General features: G+C 45.9%; 4 protein-coding genes across 5 annotated transcripts; 1 reads left to right on the top strand and 3 right to left on the bottom strand.

The window, feature by feature from the left end:
* Positions 1 to 1,426: 1,426 nt before the first annotated feature.
* Positions 1,427 to 4,308, top strand: LOC100823323 (AT-hook motif nuclear-localized protein 7). The gene is made up of 5 exons (XM_014902523.2): positions 1,427 to 2,194; positions 2,648 to 2,715; positions 2,821 to 2,955; positions 3,209 to 3,364; positions 3,566 to 4,308. Exons 1-5 carry the CDS (start codon positions 1,747 to 1,749, stop codon positions 4,025 to 4,027), a joined length of 1,269 nt encoding a protein of 422 aa, XP_014758009.1. The 5' UTR covers positions 1,427 to 1,746; the 3' UTR covers positions 4,028 to 4,308.
* Positions 4,309 to 6,152: 1,844 nt separating this feature from the next.
* On the bottom strand, positions 6,153 to 6,761 carry LOC104585194 (E3 ubiquitin-protein ligase RDUF2). Its single transcript, XM_010241218.1, has one exon. It carries the CDS (start codon positions 6,759 to 6,761, stop codon positions 6,153 to 6,155), a length of 609 nt encoding a protein of 202 aa, XP_010239520.1.
* A 2,006-nt stretch (positions 6,762 to 8,767) lies between these two features.
* LOC112272327 lies at positions 8,768 to 11,841 on the bottom strand. The gene is made up of 2 exons (XM_024462795.1): positions 10,740 to 11,841; positions 8,768 to 10,655 (listed from the first exon to the last, which is right to left on the bottom strand). The coding sequence occupies exons 1-2, from the start codon at positions 11,074 to 11,076 to the stop codon at positions 9,304 to 9,306; spliced, it is 1,689 nt and encodes a 562-aa protein (XP_024318563.1). The 5' UTR covers positions 11,077 to 11,841; the 3' UTR covers positions 8,768 to 9,303.
* Positions 11,842 to 14,260: 2,419 nt separating this feature from the next.
* LOC100823012 (phytosulfokines 2) lies at positions 14,261 to 15,269 on the bottom strand. 2 transcript variants are annotated; one of them, XM_010240422.3, is made up of 2 exons: positions 14,930 to 15,269; positions 14,261 to 14,823 (listed from the first exon to the last, which is right to left on the bottom strand). In XM_010240422.3, exons 1-2 carry the CDS (start codon positions 15,081 to 15,083, stop codon positions 14,573 to 14,575), a joined length of 405 nt encoding a protein of 134 aa, XP_010238724.1. In that variant the 5' UTR covers positions 15,084 to 15,269; the 3' UTR covers positions 14,261 to 14,572. The 2 variants fall into 2 exon arrangements, with proteins under 2 accessions (XP_010238724.1, XP_003578917.1); XM_003578869.4 differs by having other exon boundaries at positions 14,261 to 14,826; positions 14,930 to 15,268.
* Positions 15,270 to 16,942: the final 1,673 nt, after the last annotated feature.

Raw genomic sequence — 16,942 nt, 5'->3', positions numbered from 1 at the left:
CTGAAAATTCAAACGAATAGAAACATTGGATGGTCACATTCCAGCCATATAGGCACCACCGCACGGTTGTGGTCTACAACGGTCGAGGAGCGTCCGGCCTTCAGGAATTAAAGACGTGACATGCATGTGACGGGTGTCCTGACTATAGACAATATAATTGGAGGCTTGTAAATAACATCTATTTTATATTAATGGTTGAAACGTAAAACCAATGCATTTCTTTGAAAAGGTCGCAGCATAGAAGATTTGACTATTTCTAGTTATGAATGTAGTAGCAGAAAATATGAAACTTACGCTGTTAAAATATTTTTTATCTGCTACCACGTTTGACGATTTCTAAAGATTCTAAATTGAGACGGTACTCCTATGCATCATGGCTGGTCTTTGAAGTTGAACAGAAGAGGTTTTGAATTTAGAAATGTATGTGTGGGGGTAAAGAGGAGAGAGATATTCTCTCAATTTAGAGATGCTGGGATGGAGGGCAAAATATCCGGTGAAAACCATCTCTACAGTGCAAACTGTGAAAACTCCATCGAAAAAGGTTCAAAAGTTTCTCAAAAAAATTACATATGTTAGAAAAGTGATGTTTTATATATGTGCAAAATTTCAAATCCAAACTCAATGGCATTTGGTAGCAACGAAAAAACAAATTCTACATGAATAGTGATCTTTCAATGTCTGACACTATTCATCGTAAATTTCTCTTTTTAATTCCTTCCAAATGATTTTGACTTCGAACTTGAAATTTTGCAAGTTTGTAGAACATCACACTCCCAACATACGGTATTTTTGTAGAATTTTTTTGAAACTTTTGAACATGATTTTTATGAAATTTGCACGGTTTGCACCGAATGAAGGTTTTCACCTGATACGCCGTCCTTACGAGATAGGAAGAGAGAGCAACCAAGAATCTGCCTTTGATGCCTTTTATGCAAGTCTGAAAATTCAAAAGAAGGGAAACATTGGAAAAGCTGCATTGCATTGGTAGCAGTGGATGGAAAATAAAACGTTTTATAATATACAGTTGTTACCTCTACCGTGTTATTTCAGCGGCATTAAAATAAAGCTACTGCAGCACTGCTGCTCCAAGTGATGAACTGTACGGCACATCCTCCAATGCGATTGATTTCTGATTTCCCCTCAAGCAAAAACAAAACAAAAACAGATGACGTAGAAGAGAGTAGAAAATGCAACCAGATTTTCCAAGGTTGAGTTATCATGCATATCTAAATTCATATTGTATGGTTCCAAGATAAACAAATCAAGTTGCAAAACACAACAGTTTTGAACTGGCTTCAAGTCTGAGCTGTGTTTTTTTAGCAAAGCAAGAATACTTATTTTATTTTCAGCAGCCATCATTTTGGCACATTTTACTGTTCAATAAAAAGGATGTATTGTTGTACTGCTCCAGTACGCTTTTGCAGTCCAACCAATAGGCTGCTGGTCAAAGGAGAGAGGGTGTTTCTTGTGCAGTCCAGAGAGCAGCAGCCATTCTCGGGCAGTTTCTGCCCCCCTCCAAAAAATCCTCCCTTTTTTTATTTATGCACTCCATTTCCTCCCTCCCCCGTCTTTAAAATCTTTTCCCCCATTGAACTTTGGCATATCCTACAGTGAGAGACTAGAGTAGCAGAGTAGGTGTCTGCTCCGGTCTGTCTTCTTCCTCGTTTCGAGGCCAAGCTAGCGAAACCAAGAAACGCACAGACAGGCGCAGAGTCAAGAAGACCGGGGCCAGGCCAGGCGGCAACCATGGAAGGGAGGATGGGCATTGCGGTGGCAGGCGGCGGCCATGAAGCCGCCGGCCTCGTCATGTTCAGAGGCGATGTGTCCATGGCGGAAGCACAGCAGGGCGGAGGAGAAGCAGGGAAGGTGGGGTACTTGTCCTCCCCTTCTTCCTCGCCATCGACGTCCCTCACGCCGTCCCCACCGCCGGCCGAGGAGCCGGCTGGCCATGGAGGGTACGCGGCCGCCGCAGCGCCGCCGCCGCACGCGTGGAGCTTCGGCGGCGAGCAGGAGCAGGAGAAGCCGGGCGAGACCGCCGGCGCGGGGGACGACGGCAACGGCAACGGCGGCGGCGGCGGCAGCATGCAGATGGCGGCGCACCGCGGCGAGCACTCCGCCGCCGGCGCCTCGAGTTCCGGGCGGCGCAGGGGCCGGCCGCGCGGCTCCGGGAGACGCCAGATCCTCGCCAGCCTAGGTCCGTATGCTCCCCTCTGGAACCCAAAGCTTCGTCCTTTCATCTTCTTCCTCCTCTTCTTCGCTTCCGTTTTTGCTGTCTAGTTTTTTGCCATGTTTATAAGCATTTCTGTTCCATTGCTAGGATGGGGTCCAGTCAGGGTGGTCGTATCCGTTAGCACAGTTCTCATGTTCAGAACTTCAGATGTTCTTGATACCTCTTATTTTTGTCGCGTCCATCTCTCCCATGTTGTGAAAAGTGATTCTTATGTTCCGAAATTTTTGACAAATCTCCCCTTTTTATTCTCACCAACCATTACTTGTATATGCATTCTTGGAAGATTTTTCCTTAGGTGGGTTAACATTCCTGTCTAAATCTGCTAGATTAGTTTCTCAGAACAGTAGTAGGTACTGCAATCGCTTACTTGATTTTGATTAGTAGTATATCCTAAAGTACTTCTCATGATTTGTGAAGGGGAATGGTTTGCTCTGTCAGCTGGAGGGAGCTTCACGCCCCATGTCATCATCGTCCCTCGCGGAGAGGTAACTAAAATCAGCCATCTTTGAATTCTGATCTGCCTGCCCTGTCGTAATTCGTAGACTCGATTGGTGTTCAACGATCTTGTCTGACGGCTATTCGCTGTGCAGGATGTAGTGACGCGCATAATGTCCTGCTCCCAGAAGGGTCCACGCTCGGTCTGCATCCTCTCTGCCAATGGGACCATCTCCAACGTGGCAATCAACCAGCCCGGCTCTGCTTCCGGTGACACCGTCACCTTCGAGGTACTCTATGGAACAAAACCTTGCATCAAGAGTCCATTGTTTGCAACCTAATCACTTGTTTAATTTGGCTACTGTGAGTTCCTGATGATGTGTACTTCGTATGTCCTGATTAGTTTGTTCTATCTAGGTTCAGTATTTGTACAATGCAGCTTGGATGAATTTGTTGCCTGTTTTGATGGTATTTTGCATAAGTTGTTGTGTTTATTGTGTCTCACTGATACCAAATGGCTGTTTTGTGTATCTGGTTTACCAGGGCCTATTTGAGATTCTTCAGCTGACTGGCTCCTTTACAATGGCCGAGGAAGGTAGGAGGAGGACCGGTGGGCTCAGTGTCTCGCTTGCTCACCCCGATGGCCGTGTCTTTGGCGGCGTTGTGGCTGGAATGCTTCGTGCTGGGACTCCTATCCAGGTATACCTGACCGAACAACCACAATTGTCAGATTATTCCACTACACTCTCACTAAAAAAAAAATAGAAGTCGTCGAAACAGAAAACATTAATCATATCTTGTTTGTTCATCGCTATGTGATCGGTAATGCAGCAACATATATGGATGACAAAGTTTTAAGCCATACATTTTTGTTGTTCTGTAACATAAACCTTCTGACAGGTGATTCTGGGGAGCTTCCTGCCCAACAGTCTGAAGCAGCATCAGAGGAGGATGGGCCTGAACCAGCAGCCATCCACCGTTCCAGCACTGCCAGTGATTGCCGCTCCTCCACCGGTGCTCACAGCCGCAATGCCCGTCTCTCAGGCAGCTGCTGCCGCACCTCCCCGGATGCTGACAGCCGCAATGCCCGTCTCTCAGGCAGTTGCCGCGGCACCTCATCTCACAGCAGCAATGCCCATCTCTCAGGCGGCTCCCGGTAACGGCCGCAACCACGTGCAGCCGATGTCTGTGGCACCGCTCCAAGCCCATCAGCACGGTGCAGCCACAGGCATGAACTTGAACTCAAGCTCCTCCGGTTTTACCATGGTTGGGTGGCCCGTCAACAGCAGCACTGCACAGCAGCCGCCCATGGCGAACAGGACTTCCCCTGATATCAATCTCTGCTTGACTCCCCAGGAGTAGAAGAATTGGCTCCCCATTTTTACTTCTTGTCTCCTCTTCCCTGACAGATTTTGTAGGGCATGGCTGTAACCTGGTCATGTGTGGTTGTAACAAATTTTATTGTGGGTTGTATCCATCCTTATCAGCTTAGGTCAGTTAGAGTAAGGACAGTTTAGCCCTGATCTGGTAGAATGTGACAGATGGTGCTCTCATTGGTGATCCTTAGGACAGAAGGCTTGTATGGATTTGTTTTGGGCTGTTCATTGTGATTTTAGTTTCTGATATTGATGTCTTGATTACTTTGTCTTGTGTCCTTACATTACATTCCATTTCATCTCAGCTTTTGGAACCATTCCATTACATTCCATTTCATGATCTCAACCAAACACTACCTTAATGTGCATTGCTCAATGTGTGAGCATAGTCTATACTCCATCTGTAGCCGTGTAGCGCAAAGTCTTTTCTACCGACTCTGGTACCTATCGAAGCTGGAACATCATACCAGAAAAATTGATATATGAATGAAACATTGATATTGTAATGAAATTTGGATTGATCCAGTAACAAATTTGAATGATATGAAATCAATATTGAAACGAAGATTGATTGACACTTTCTTTTGATACTTTATTGGATCTTTGGGCTCTGGTAGGTACTCTTCAATCCCTAATTCCCTATAATGTTTCATGTGACAAGTTTGCGACGACAGAGTACAAGGTCAGAAGGTGGAGTAAGTTTTGAAAACGCGGACCTTTTCCACATAGATGTTGTCACTATGAGGGAAGGAAGAGGCTCAGAGCATAATGATAAACCAATCCATACATATTTGACGGCATTGTACCTTTGTCGAGAGGGCATTTGTAAGGAAAAATCTTAAAGACCGGGGACCCTATAAAATGCTACGAAATTCCTAGTATGATCCAAAAGGGGGGCTCACTTCCTCCTTATCTAATGAGCATTCCATTTCCGAACAAAAAAAATCGCCGTGGCCTCTACAAATTCAGGTGTCGATTTATCTCATGTCTCAATATAAATTGTACAAAATCAAGTGTCAATTTATCTCATGTCTCAATATAAGTTGTACAAAATCACCAATAGAACAGAAGAAGATCCACGTGGAACGTTTTTTTAATGAAACGGATACACCAGCCCATTCTTTGCCGAAGGTCACGCGAAGCTGCCCGGAAGTTTACAAGGAGTAACCGACAAAGTGGGTCCACACGAAACAATTTTCTTATGAAACAGATATATCAGCTCATTTATTATTGCCGAAGAACGAAAACAAATTCCACACGGAACGATTTTTTTTAATGAAATGGATACACCAGCCCATTCTTTGCCGAAGAGGGTCACGCGAAGCTGCCCGGAAGTTTACGAGTAACCGACAAAGTGGGTCCACACGAAACAATTTTTGAATGAAATAGATATATCAACTCATTATTATGGACGAAGAACGAAAACAAATTCCACTCGAGACGATTTTTTTTTATGAAACGGATGCACCAGCTCATTCTTTGCTGAAGAAGGTCACGCGAAGCTGCCCGAAACTTTACAAGGAGTAATCGAAACAATGGGTCCACACGAAACGATTTTTTTATGAAACAAATATATCAGCTCATTTATTATTACCGAAGAACGAAAACAAATTTCACACGAAACGATTTTTTTTTATGAAACGGATACATGGGCCCATTTATTTCCGAAGAAGGTTGAAGCATCCCGGAAGTTTCCAAGGAGTAACCGAAAAAAAAGATAAAAAATGGGAGAATTTACAGAAAGGCACAAGCCTAAAAAAACACAGAGGGAACTTTGCGGTTGAATTTTTCAATTTCCAGTCATCTTACAATTTGAAAAAAAAATACTAAAAAACATGGGACTTCTCGATAGCAAACCCAAAACACACTGCTGTCTGGCAATCATCTCGGTGCAGCCATCCATAATAATGAAACGATCAATGTGATTGCTACACGCACTAGCTAGCCACAAACACAGAGAAATTTACAGCATCCTTGGGTTTTCCATCCTTGGGCTCATTAACCGACAAAGCAAGCACAGGCATGCAGCAGCTGATCACAATTTCCTTTCCAGCCAATTATTGATAATTAATCGTCGTCTTGCATATCCCACAAATCCAGGCCGCGCGAAATTAATGCGGCTCGTCGTCGGCGGCGGGCAGCGCCTGACGGCAGAGCGGGCAGAGGCGCTTCCGGGCGAGCCAGGGCGCGAGGCAGCTCCGGTGGAACCTGTGCTTCCCGGCGCACGGCACCACGCTCAGCTCATCCCTGGCCTCGTACTCCTCCATGCAGATGGCGCAGCCCGTTCTCGTGCTCACGCCGCCCTCTCCTGCTTCGCCGCCGTCGTACCTCGTCGTCTCGAGCTTCATGGGCCGGGGAATCAGGCCGGCGGCGCCGGAGCCGGAAGAACGGAATGGGCTGGGCCCCACGCGGCCAGGAAGGCGCGGCACCGGCAGCAGCTGGTCCGCGGATTGCTCCTCCTCCTCCTCTTCATCGCCGTCGCGGGCCTGGTCTTCTTCTTCCTCTCGTTCTTCTTCTTCCTCTGCGTCTTGGACGACGGAGGAATTCATTATCGCTTCCGGACGCCGGTAAGCAGCAGCGCCGGCGCCGATGATCTGGCGGATCACTTGAAGGTTGCGCACACGACCGTCGACGCGGAGCGGGATGTAGAGTTCCCTGCCGGCGCGCGACAAGTCAAGAACCATCACCACGTCGCCGGTGCCTTCGCCGGCCATGGCCATGGCTGGATGAAATCGACCGGAGTAATTATGGATGGAGCTAGCAGTACGTAGTAGATGATGGGGCCGGGTGAAGAATATTGGGGAAGGGGTCAAGGATTAGCTGCAACATGCGAAGGAGATGGGCTGTAATTTATAGACGCGCCGCGCGGCGGAGGAGCCTTCCTTTTTTTTTTACCTTGAGAGAGAGAGAGTAACGGACGCGGAGGAATTCCCTGTCTCTCAAGTTCAGCTCGGACTCGGAGTCCGACTCCTGCTCAGCTCTGTTCCCGTGTTTTTTTTTCCTTCTTTCCAAACGAGACTGCGAGTCGGTCCATGGGCTTTATTTCATGACCCAGGTTGTTAAGAACATGGGCCGCGAGTGTGATGCCGATGGAAAGTTTGGCCCCAGGCCCAAACTTTGACAGGACATGGAGAACCTCGTCGTCGCCGATCTGCCGACTATTAGCAGGCCCGATGCGGCTCAAAAACCTTCTTCTCATGAGCCCACTAATGGCCCAAAACGGTTCCCGTCAGCCTCGCGTACGGTTTCAGGGAAGCGGGCCGTAATCTTCATGGTTCGGCCCGAGATCCACCACACTGGCCTGCTTTGGAAAATCAAGGCTGGGCTGGAAGCATTTGGATATAACAGTCCCATGATTCCCATCGTAATGGTCTAAGAACGAAAGAAAATTCCGCTAAAAAAGAAAGAAAGAAAGAAAGAAAGAAAAAAGTCCTCTAAAAAAAAAGTCCAGTTCAATCGAGTTATTCACCGTTAACTGGCCTGAGCTAGCCTGGAGACCTCAGTTACAGTAACACAGGCCCACATACCGTAGGTGTACGTGTATGTACCTATAGCTCGCTTGTGGCCATACTACGAATACAGAAGAGCCAAGTCAAAGGTATATATGGCCTTTCTGCCAAATGGGTGCTTGCATGCGAAGAGTCTGAATTTGTTCCACTATTTTTTCTTCTTCCTGCAGAACCTTTCTGCCCGCCGCTTACCTATTTAGGTAGAGAGGTAAACATTCTGGAAATCTGTATGCCACTTGGTGCGTTTATTTTGAGTTTGTTATTAGTTTGACACAGCACACACTTTTAACTTTTAACTCTAGCTTTACAACCTCCGTTTCATAATTTTTATCTCAAATTTGCTAAAAATAAATATATCTATTTAAAAAACGTCATATAATATTTTTAACAAAAATTATAAACGGGAAGAGTAATTTGCATGGTCGTCAGAAAATGGCGTACATAGAAGTGCATAAAACAGTGTACGGAGTACTAGAATCCTATGTACTTTATGAGGTCAAAAAATTAAAAAATCCTAGGGGCGGTAGTACACGCGGCAGTGCTAAGGCCGGCCGCCACTCTGCGACTACTACGTACACGCGTGCCAACAAATGCCTGCGTACCGACACCAAGAGAATCATCTCTAGAGGGTGGCGGTGAAGTTGCAGGTGCACGATTCTATCTACTGGTGGTCACAATATATTTTAAGGTTATTCTCTACAGTTTTTTTTAAAAAAAATATTGGATGACCACTCAGACCAGCTGAGTGTACGTCTGACGTTCACGGGATCTGCCCTGTAATTAACCTGCGCATCGTGCTGAGTACACTAGTACTCCTTCTATTCCAAATACAATGTGTATTGATTTTTTTAGAAAATTCCACAATACATCTCATTTTATCTTGGTACCCGCATTCGGCCAATAACTATTCACATACATTTAGTATTAGCCTAATATGAGTGGTTAGACACAAAAATGAGAGCTGACTTGGTCCAAATGGACAAATCTTTATGAAATGTATTTTGGAACGGAGGCAGTTCCCGCTTATCCTAGTTCCTAACACCGCGTGCGTACGTGAATGCGGGTGTGTACACGACGCGACACGATCCTTACCCAAACAAAAAGTTGACCGGCTTTGACCTGCCATGCATGCATGCCCCTGTAGAGATTTTACGGGCGGCGACCCTAACACCCACTCTTGAGGATCTTTGCACACTACACTACTTGGGATATCAAACTTGTGGAAACTTAACATTTTATTCACTATTTTAATGTTGGTACAACACTCTCTTTAGTGGCTACCCTACACACAACCCTACCATGGTAGCTCACTTCTCTACTTGGTGTGGTGATACACTACTTGTGGTGATTGTGGTACACTTATGAGGTGGGGGCACCTTTATTTATACTTGTACAAGACCATGTAGTACATCCCACTACAATTCTCTAGAATACTCTACATGTATCCTAGTTCTAGAGAATTCTCACTTATTCTTGAAACTTATCTTAACTATGTCCTTTCATGGTAAATTGCAACACTCTTCAAGTAACCTCTCAAGGCTTCTAGAATATTCATATCTTCTCATATTCACTGGAAAGCTCCTTGTAAATATCTTCTCCTCCACTAATCCAAACTATTCTGGAATCTTCTCAAATACGCATAACCAATTCCCAACACTCTCCAATTATCCAGAGTAGTCCAGAATATTCTCAAGTATGCATTGCTATTTCTCAACACTCCCCCTCAATGCATACTTGACTCCCAATCATCTCTTCAATGATGTCCTTGGATCTTCTGAGCTCTTCCATTGCGAACTTTTTTCTTTTCTTCGTGCATTGAGTTCTTTTTAACCTCATTGCATTTTTGCAGCTCAGTTCTCTTCTTTGTCCTTATCCAAACTTGAGCCTTTTTTATTTCCATGTATGAAAATACTTGAGAAAGAGAACCACGGACATACCTCAGATCTGGTGGCTTTGTCCTCCATACTTCATGTTTCTTGGCCTCGTGTTGACTCCGTTGGGATTCCTTGACTCTAAGTTGATCCATGCATTTGTTCTCCATTACCTTCATTGATGGATCATCTTGCACGACTAATGTTCCATCACCATCTCCGTTATACTTAGATTTCTCACGTGGCTTCTCGTCCACATAATGTATAAGCCCTTGTTTCTTTGGTTTATCCTCATGATCCTCCAAGTCTCCGTCGTCATTGTCATATCCAAACACTGGAAGCTCATGCATGGGTTTTAGATTTCTCACCTCGGTGAATAAGCCATTTTCTATATCACATTCTTCTTCATCATCATTTTCCTCTTCTCCAGATTCTTCTAGATCCTCCATGAAGAAGCCACCTTCACTATTCCATTCTTCTTCTTTATCATTCTCTTCTTCTTCGGATTCTTCTAGATCCTCCATGAAGAAGCCACCTTCACCATTCCATTCTTCTTCTTTATCATTCTCTTCTTCTCCGGATTCTTCTAAATCCTCTATGAAGGAGCCACCTTCAGCATCCCATTCCTCTTCATCCTCATCCTCTCTAGATTCTTCTAGATCCACACCTTGGATTGATGGATGCTCACCTTGAGTTAGGTCTTCAACAAAATAGACTTCGTCTTCCATCATGCTTAATCCTTCTTGAGCATCCCACTCTTCCTCCTCTAAGACCACATCTGCCATAGTCACCACTTCTTTCTCCGAGTGCTTCTTTGGACTCCAACAATCCCTAGCAAGATGGCCACTCTTGCCACAATTAAAACACTCGCCTTTCTTTCTCCTTTCATATATCAACTTCCGCTGATCTTCTTTTCTTCTTTGAGCTCCCCCTGAATAGTTGCTCTCCCTTGGGTACCACCTCTCATCTTTCGTCCACTTCTCCTTCACCGCTTCTCGGCTCCTTAGGGGACTCTTCTTCCTATAGGTGAAAAGCGCATCCTCTCCATCTCTTTCTTTAAAGGTGATACTGCCCATCTGCTTGGCTAGCTCCTCTTGATTAGCCAATAAATTCTCCAGCTCCACTACTGAAGGTTGAGTAGGCCATCCCATCACCGCAGCCATGAACCCATTGTATTCGGGTCTAAGACCATGGATGATGATTCTCCTCATCCGAGCCTCACTCACCTTCTCATCTGGGGCAAGTTGAGATATCTCACGGCAAATATTTTTCACTTTTGTAAAGTACTGACTAATAGTTAAAATGCCTTGTGAGATACCTGCGAGCTCATTTTCTAGGAGCTGAAGTCGTGCTTCGTTCTTCCTTGAGAACAGCTTCGCCAATGTGTCCCAAGCCTCCTTAGGTGTCTTTGCATCTCTGATGTGCTCCACTAGGTCCTCCTCAATCGTCGTCTTCAGCACGAACATAGCTTTGCCTACCTTGATGCGCCACTTCCGCAAAGCTTCTGCATTCTCTGGAGGAGTTGTCTCGGTGCCCGCAATGACCTCCCATAGGTCATGACCTTGCAGATAGGACTCCATGCAAGTCTGCCAATAGCCATAGTTATGACTATTAAGCCTCCACATGCCATTGCCTGCGATCATGAGATCCGCCATCTCGATTGACGCCCCGCGTCCACTTCACTTGGTCCCAGACCAGTGATTTCCACAGTCCCAGACTGTGCTCCGGCAGAATCTCACTTAGCGCCTCTCAGTGACACACTGAGCTATGTAAGCGTCATACGCTTACCACTGCACCGGCTGATGACTCCTCCCCAAATGGTCCCGACCAACCTGCTCTGATACCAACTGTAGAGATTTTACGGGCGGCGACCCTAACACCCACTCTTGAGGACCTTTGCACACTACACTACTTGGAATATCAAACTTGTGGAAACTCAACACTTTATTCACTATTTTAATGTTGGTACAACACTCTCTTTAGTGGCTACCCTACACACAACCCTACCATGGTAGCTCACTTCTCTACTTGGTGTGGTGATACACTACTTGTGGTGATTGTGGTACACTTATGAGGTGGGGGCACCTCTATTTATACTTGTACAAGACCATGTAGTACATCCCACTACAATTTTCTAGAATACTCTACATGTATCCTAGTTCTAGAGAATTCTCACTTATTCTTGAAACTTATCTTAACTATGTCCTTTCATGGTAAATTGCAACACTCTTCAAGTAACCTCTCAAGGCTTCTAGAATATTCATATCTTCTCATATTCACTGGAAAGCTCCTTGTAAATATCTTCTCCTCCACTAATCCAAACTATTCTGGAATCTTCTCAAATATGCATAACCAATTCCCAACACTCTTCAATTATCCAGAGTAGTCCAGAATATTCTCAAGTATGCATTGCTATTTCTCAACAGCCCCATGCACTCCCACTACTCACGGTCCAGCAGAGTTGATGCACCCACCCACACATGGATCATCGATAAATATTTGTTTCTGCAGTCCATTGCTCCACGCACGTACGTACGAGACGACACAGTGCGGCAAGCAGATCTTGTTTGCTCAGAGACCGATCGATGATGGCTATATCATGGAGACTCGCTATAGTAGTATAGGTCATGTTTGCTGTGTCGTGCGGGCAAAAAGTGGTACCGAATGGCAACTTTGCAAAGTGGACGATCGAGGCGAGACGACCTCTCAGTAGATTTCACACTGATGGATGATCGGCCGGCCGGTCTGCCGGAAAAGACGGGGCTGAAGCCCACCCAGCGTGCGAGGAGGGAGCGGACACTGGAGTGAGTTTGTGCGCGCTTTAACCAATCAAGCCGCGCGTGCACCATTGCACGCTAGCTAGTGGTAGTGGAGTGCCAGTTCTGGTATGCTCTACCACTAGTCTATCCACATAGTAATACTATACATCCATAGTGACAGTCTAGTCTCTAATGAATGAGCAGATCGATTTTGGCTCTAAAAAATGAATGAGCAGATAGATACGTGCAAGGAGACCACAGTACTGATCACTAGTCAGAGCTAGCTCGATATCAATCGGTCGGAGATAATGGGGTTAGAGTGAGTGAGTGAGTGAGTGAGTGAGTGAGTTAGTGAGTGGGCGCTATTGGCCACTCGATCGGCACCAAACTAACAAAAATTAAGGACATCCATTGACACGCGCGGAATATCTTCTATGTATATGCCTTTGTTTATCATACGGACACATATGAGATCGACTGAACGATCCATCGCTCTGCCAATACTCATATTGTAATGCTAGTGTTTACCGCTGGAAACAAACCCGTGTCACGTTGTGGCACTTCCACAAGTCCATCGAAATGGCTCGCGTGATTCTCCACGGCTTTTTTTTTATTTTTTTAGTATTGAGACCATGCAGGAGATCTGCGGTCAAAAATTAGCTTGAGATCTCCTGAGATCATATCACAAAACCAGAACAGCTTCTAGCTTCTGCCTTACCATTACCTCGAGAACATACATACACACTTACACCATCATAGCGCCTTTTTTTAGAGTAACCTGTAATTTTATTCAAACTCAAAAATCATTAAGGTACAATGCTTCGAATCATAGACCTTATAAACTACAATATAACTCTTATAATTTAAGAATTACAATGAAATCTCTAAAAGCCATTTTCTCTGTGGTATCATTCTTTGCACCATGAAAAGCTGCCGAGGTTTCAACATCAGAACTGCAATTAGACTGAAATAGCAACATTGGCACTCTTCATGACATCTCCTGAGATATCTTGCCCTTGCGTCGACAACATACACGCACTAGCTTAGCTCTTGGCAACCATGGAGTCATGCAGGCTGGCTGTCAGCTGGCTGTCCTCCCAGCATCCCATGTTTCATCTCAATCACATTTTGACCCAAAACCGCCTGTTTTTTTCGTCGTTGCATGCAGCAGCAGCAGCTCCCCCCACAGCATCTAATCTCATCATCTCTTGGCTTATGACAGAAAAGAAAGGAGACCTAACCATGTCGATCAATCAGCCTTAGATTAGCTAGCTAGCCGCAAACGGGGCGAGTAAGTATGTGTGAATCATTTGGACTGCTGTCGCATGCATGTGCGGGACATCTCAGCTTGTCTCCCTTTCCCTCACACCGACCGGCCCCAAGTTTTTATCAAAGCCAACTGTAGACACGGTGTTGACTTTTTGTGTTAGGACAACAAAGCAAAGCCAGAGCTGTCTGTGTGGCTCTCGCTTTGGCTTTGGCTTTGGCCACCTCCCCCATGAGTCATGGCCATCATTTGGAATCTTGCAGCCAACAGATACGGTCGATGGGCTTTGTTTACTGTTCTTGAAGCGAGAAAAGAAATGGTTGTTCTCCTGGTGACGAGGGGCGGAAATTATAGCGTTAGTATATTGTTTGTAGGCTCGCAGAGGCAGGGATTCAGAGGTTTCAGACAGGGGTCGTCACGGTCTCACAAGCAGGCAGGGAGGATAGACCAAGACGACAGACATACTGACGGGACAGACATGCACGATAAAAACAAATGGAAGCTAGTGCGTATGCATATGCAAAGTTCTCCAAGGACTACTAGCTAGCACTACAATATAGCCAGCATAAGTACGGCTACGCGCTTGTCCGTCCGTTCATTCACACACATACAGGTTCGCTCGCATCATGTCAAGGACTGTAATTAGACAAGGCTGCTAAAGCACTGAATAATCATAAATTAGCCAGGAGCCAGCCAGTTTTGCATGGCATATTGGCATGCTGTGTGGCCTGTTGTTAGCTAGAGCCTAGAGGTAGGTCTTGGCGGTCACCTTAATTTGGTTCACACAGTCTGCAGACTAGGTAGCCAGTAGCCTTCGAGCAAGAGAAGTATATTGCCATTGATTAGATAGACTAGTATTAGAGATGTACTACTAATTACATACCGATGATGATGATGATTGTACGGAACACACGCAAATATACGTAGCCTAGGCGGATATAGCCAAAGCAGCAGGTAGCTGGCTAGATAAGATATATGCGATGATTGATGGGAGGAACCACCGTGATAGATGGTCGTCTCGAATGATTCCTGGTGTCAACTCAGCAGTGTCCTCTGCATCAATGCATTCGTCAATTAACTAATTAACTTGTTTCCGGGCTCCGGTGAACGAAAGGATGGGCGAGCTCATGGCTTGCCCTTGTGCTGCGTGTAGATGTAGTCGAGGTGCGCGTCATGGAGCAGCCTCCTCTGCATGCACTCATCGTCCTCCTCGCAAGCGGCAGCCTCCTGATCTTCCTGATCCTCTGCCGCCGCTAGCGCCGTCGCCTCGGAGAAAACGGCGGGCTTATCGACGCCATTATTGGCAGCTTCCTCCTGAACCCGCTGGAGCACCATGCCATCTTCTGCAGCCACTGCTTCCTCCTTCACTTCGATCACTACTGCAAGAACACGGTGGACAGATTAGTGAAACTAATTCAGCCTAGAGGCCTGGCCAGACTGGCTGGATATATATACAGTACAAGCAGAGAGTGAAGTGTGTACCTTGGCGAGGACCAGGAGTAGTGACTGCGCTGGGATGCAGTGGGCGAGCGGCGTGCGCCGGGCGGTGGGAGGAAGATGACACGAGGAGGAGAAGCAGGGCAAGAGCAGCAGCCGCCGCCGGGGAGGAGACACCACGGCGCCGAGGCGTTGCCATGGACTCTCTTGGAGCTTGAACTACGCACGTACACACGCGTACTGCACGCCCTGCAGCGTTGTCCCAAGAGAAGAGAAGAGGAAGAGTTATTTTTCCGGGTTGTGGTAAGCAGTAAGCACTTGGACGCTTATCAGAGTGGCTTCGGGAGCTGGCGGACTGATTGTGGTGTGTTCGTGGTGTGGAGCTATTTATAATTGCGGCGAGCGGTGAGTGTGAGTGGTTCCGCGCGAGAGCTTTGCAAGTTGAGACGACACGCAGTGGGGAACAGAAGAGATGGAAAGAAACAAAGAAAAATTAACGCGGCGGATGTACATATATTCTTTGCTCCTGGACGTACGTACACGGCAACATCTTGGGTGTTTTGGTCGACATGGAATACGGCCGGGGACGCACTACGTACGTACTCAAGATAGGGGCAAGATATATGTATAAACACGAGCGGATTAGAATTAAGGCGTACAGGATCATGGGGTGGCCCGTCCATTTCATGGCTAGCTCTTGCTAGCTTTCGACCGATGCCAAGCAAACCAAACTCTAGCTCAGCTCTTGTTCTAGCTAAGCTAATTAAGGTAGCTAGTGTACCTAGCTAGCTGCAAGCCAATCAGTGTCGTCGACCGTCTTTGTCTAATTGTTTGGAATGCCGAACAAATAACTCCAGTAGCACACGTTTTGTTCGAGGCGGAAGAGAAACGAGTTTAATTCTTTCTTCTGATGCTCTGCCCTTTGCTTGGGTGCTCGACCCTGAAAACAGAAACACGGACGCACTCACGGTATTAATGGGCCGTTGTTTTACGTCCTGGTCGATCAGTGGTCACACGCATTTCCGGCTATTTCTCTAGATAGAACTTACCACTGTGCGAGTATGGCAGTATACATATATGGTCCATGTGAACTTACTGTAGTACGACTTGGACAGCGTTTGCTATACTCGGCCGGAAAAGGAAGGTAAAACAGTAGATACGGGAAAAGTGCGAGTGTGTGTGTGTGGAACTGGACGGGGCCTTTTTAAGCCAAAAATGGTTATTACCGGACTCGGTACATATACCGCTGAAGAATTTAGCAATGAAAAGTCAGGATTGCATATGGGAATCTCAAAGAACTCTTCATCGGTAGGTACAATATCCGGTAAAAAATAAATCACTTTAGCCTTTTGAGATCGTGTGAACAAGAAAGTAGATTAAAGGGAAAAAAAAACACTTCCGTTCAATTCAAACAGAAAATGTGAAGAATAAAAAAGATAAATAAGGCAAAAAACAAATGTAGAAGAAAAGATTAATTCCTTAGGTTAAGAGCTGACCAAAATAAAACATAAAAGCAAGCATTTCACATGTGATTTTTCCTAGACAAAAGATGTTACTACAGGGCCAACGTCAAGCTAAATATTTCTTGAATTGGAGAGATCGTCGTCCACTATGAAGCCCAGAAACGCACGTCTGAAAGTGTTTATATATGTAAACACTCGAGCAGGTAATCAGGGCGCCAGCGAGACCATGTATCTTGGCGTTTTGCAACAAAAAGAGTTGAAGCGTGAACACCAGTATGACATTTTGGCTATGTGCATTACTTAAGGTAGAAGCGCGCGTGAGCAGTATATGACATTTTAGCAACGTGCACTACTTAAGGCAGCGGCGGAGAGTTGAAAGAAAGCAATGTAACTGAACTTTCCTGATCTTCTTTCTGTGCATGCTATCCTTTCCATTCTCGATGGGACACTCGGTTCAGTGGCATCATCTCTTTCTCCCGGCTTATAAGGCGCAAAACTCTCGCCTAATCGCTCCAACAGCTTTGGCAGCTCAATTAGCTCGCCGTATGTACATTTCGGCAGACGAGAGAGAGGCGTGTAGGAGTGAAGCAGATGT

The sequence above is a fragment of the Brachypodium distachyon genome, chromosome 4 (assembly GCF_000005505.3).
Source record: "Brachypodium distachyon strain Bd21 chromosome 4, Brachypodium_distachyon_v3.0, whole genome shotgun sequence".
Lineage (NCBI taxonomy): Eukaryota > Viridiplantae > Streptophyta > Magnoliopsida > Poales > Poaceae > Brachypodium > Brachypodium distachyon.
This window is presented reverse-complemented; position numbering and strand designations above follow the sequence as displayed.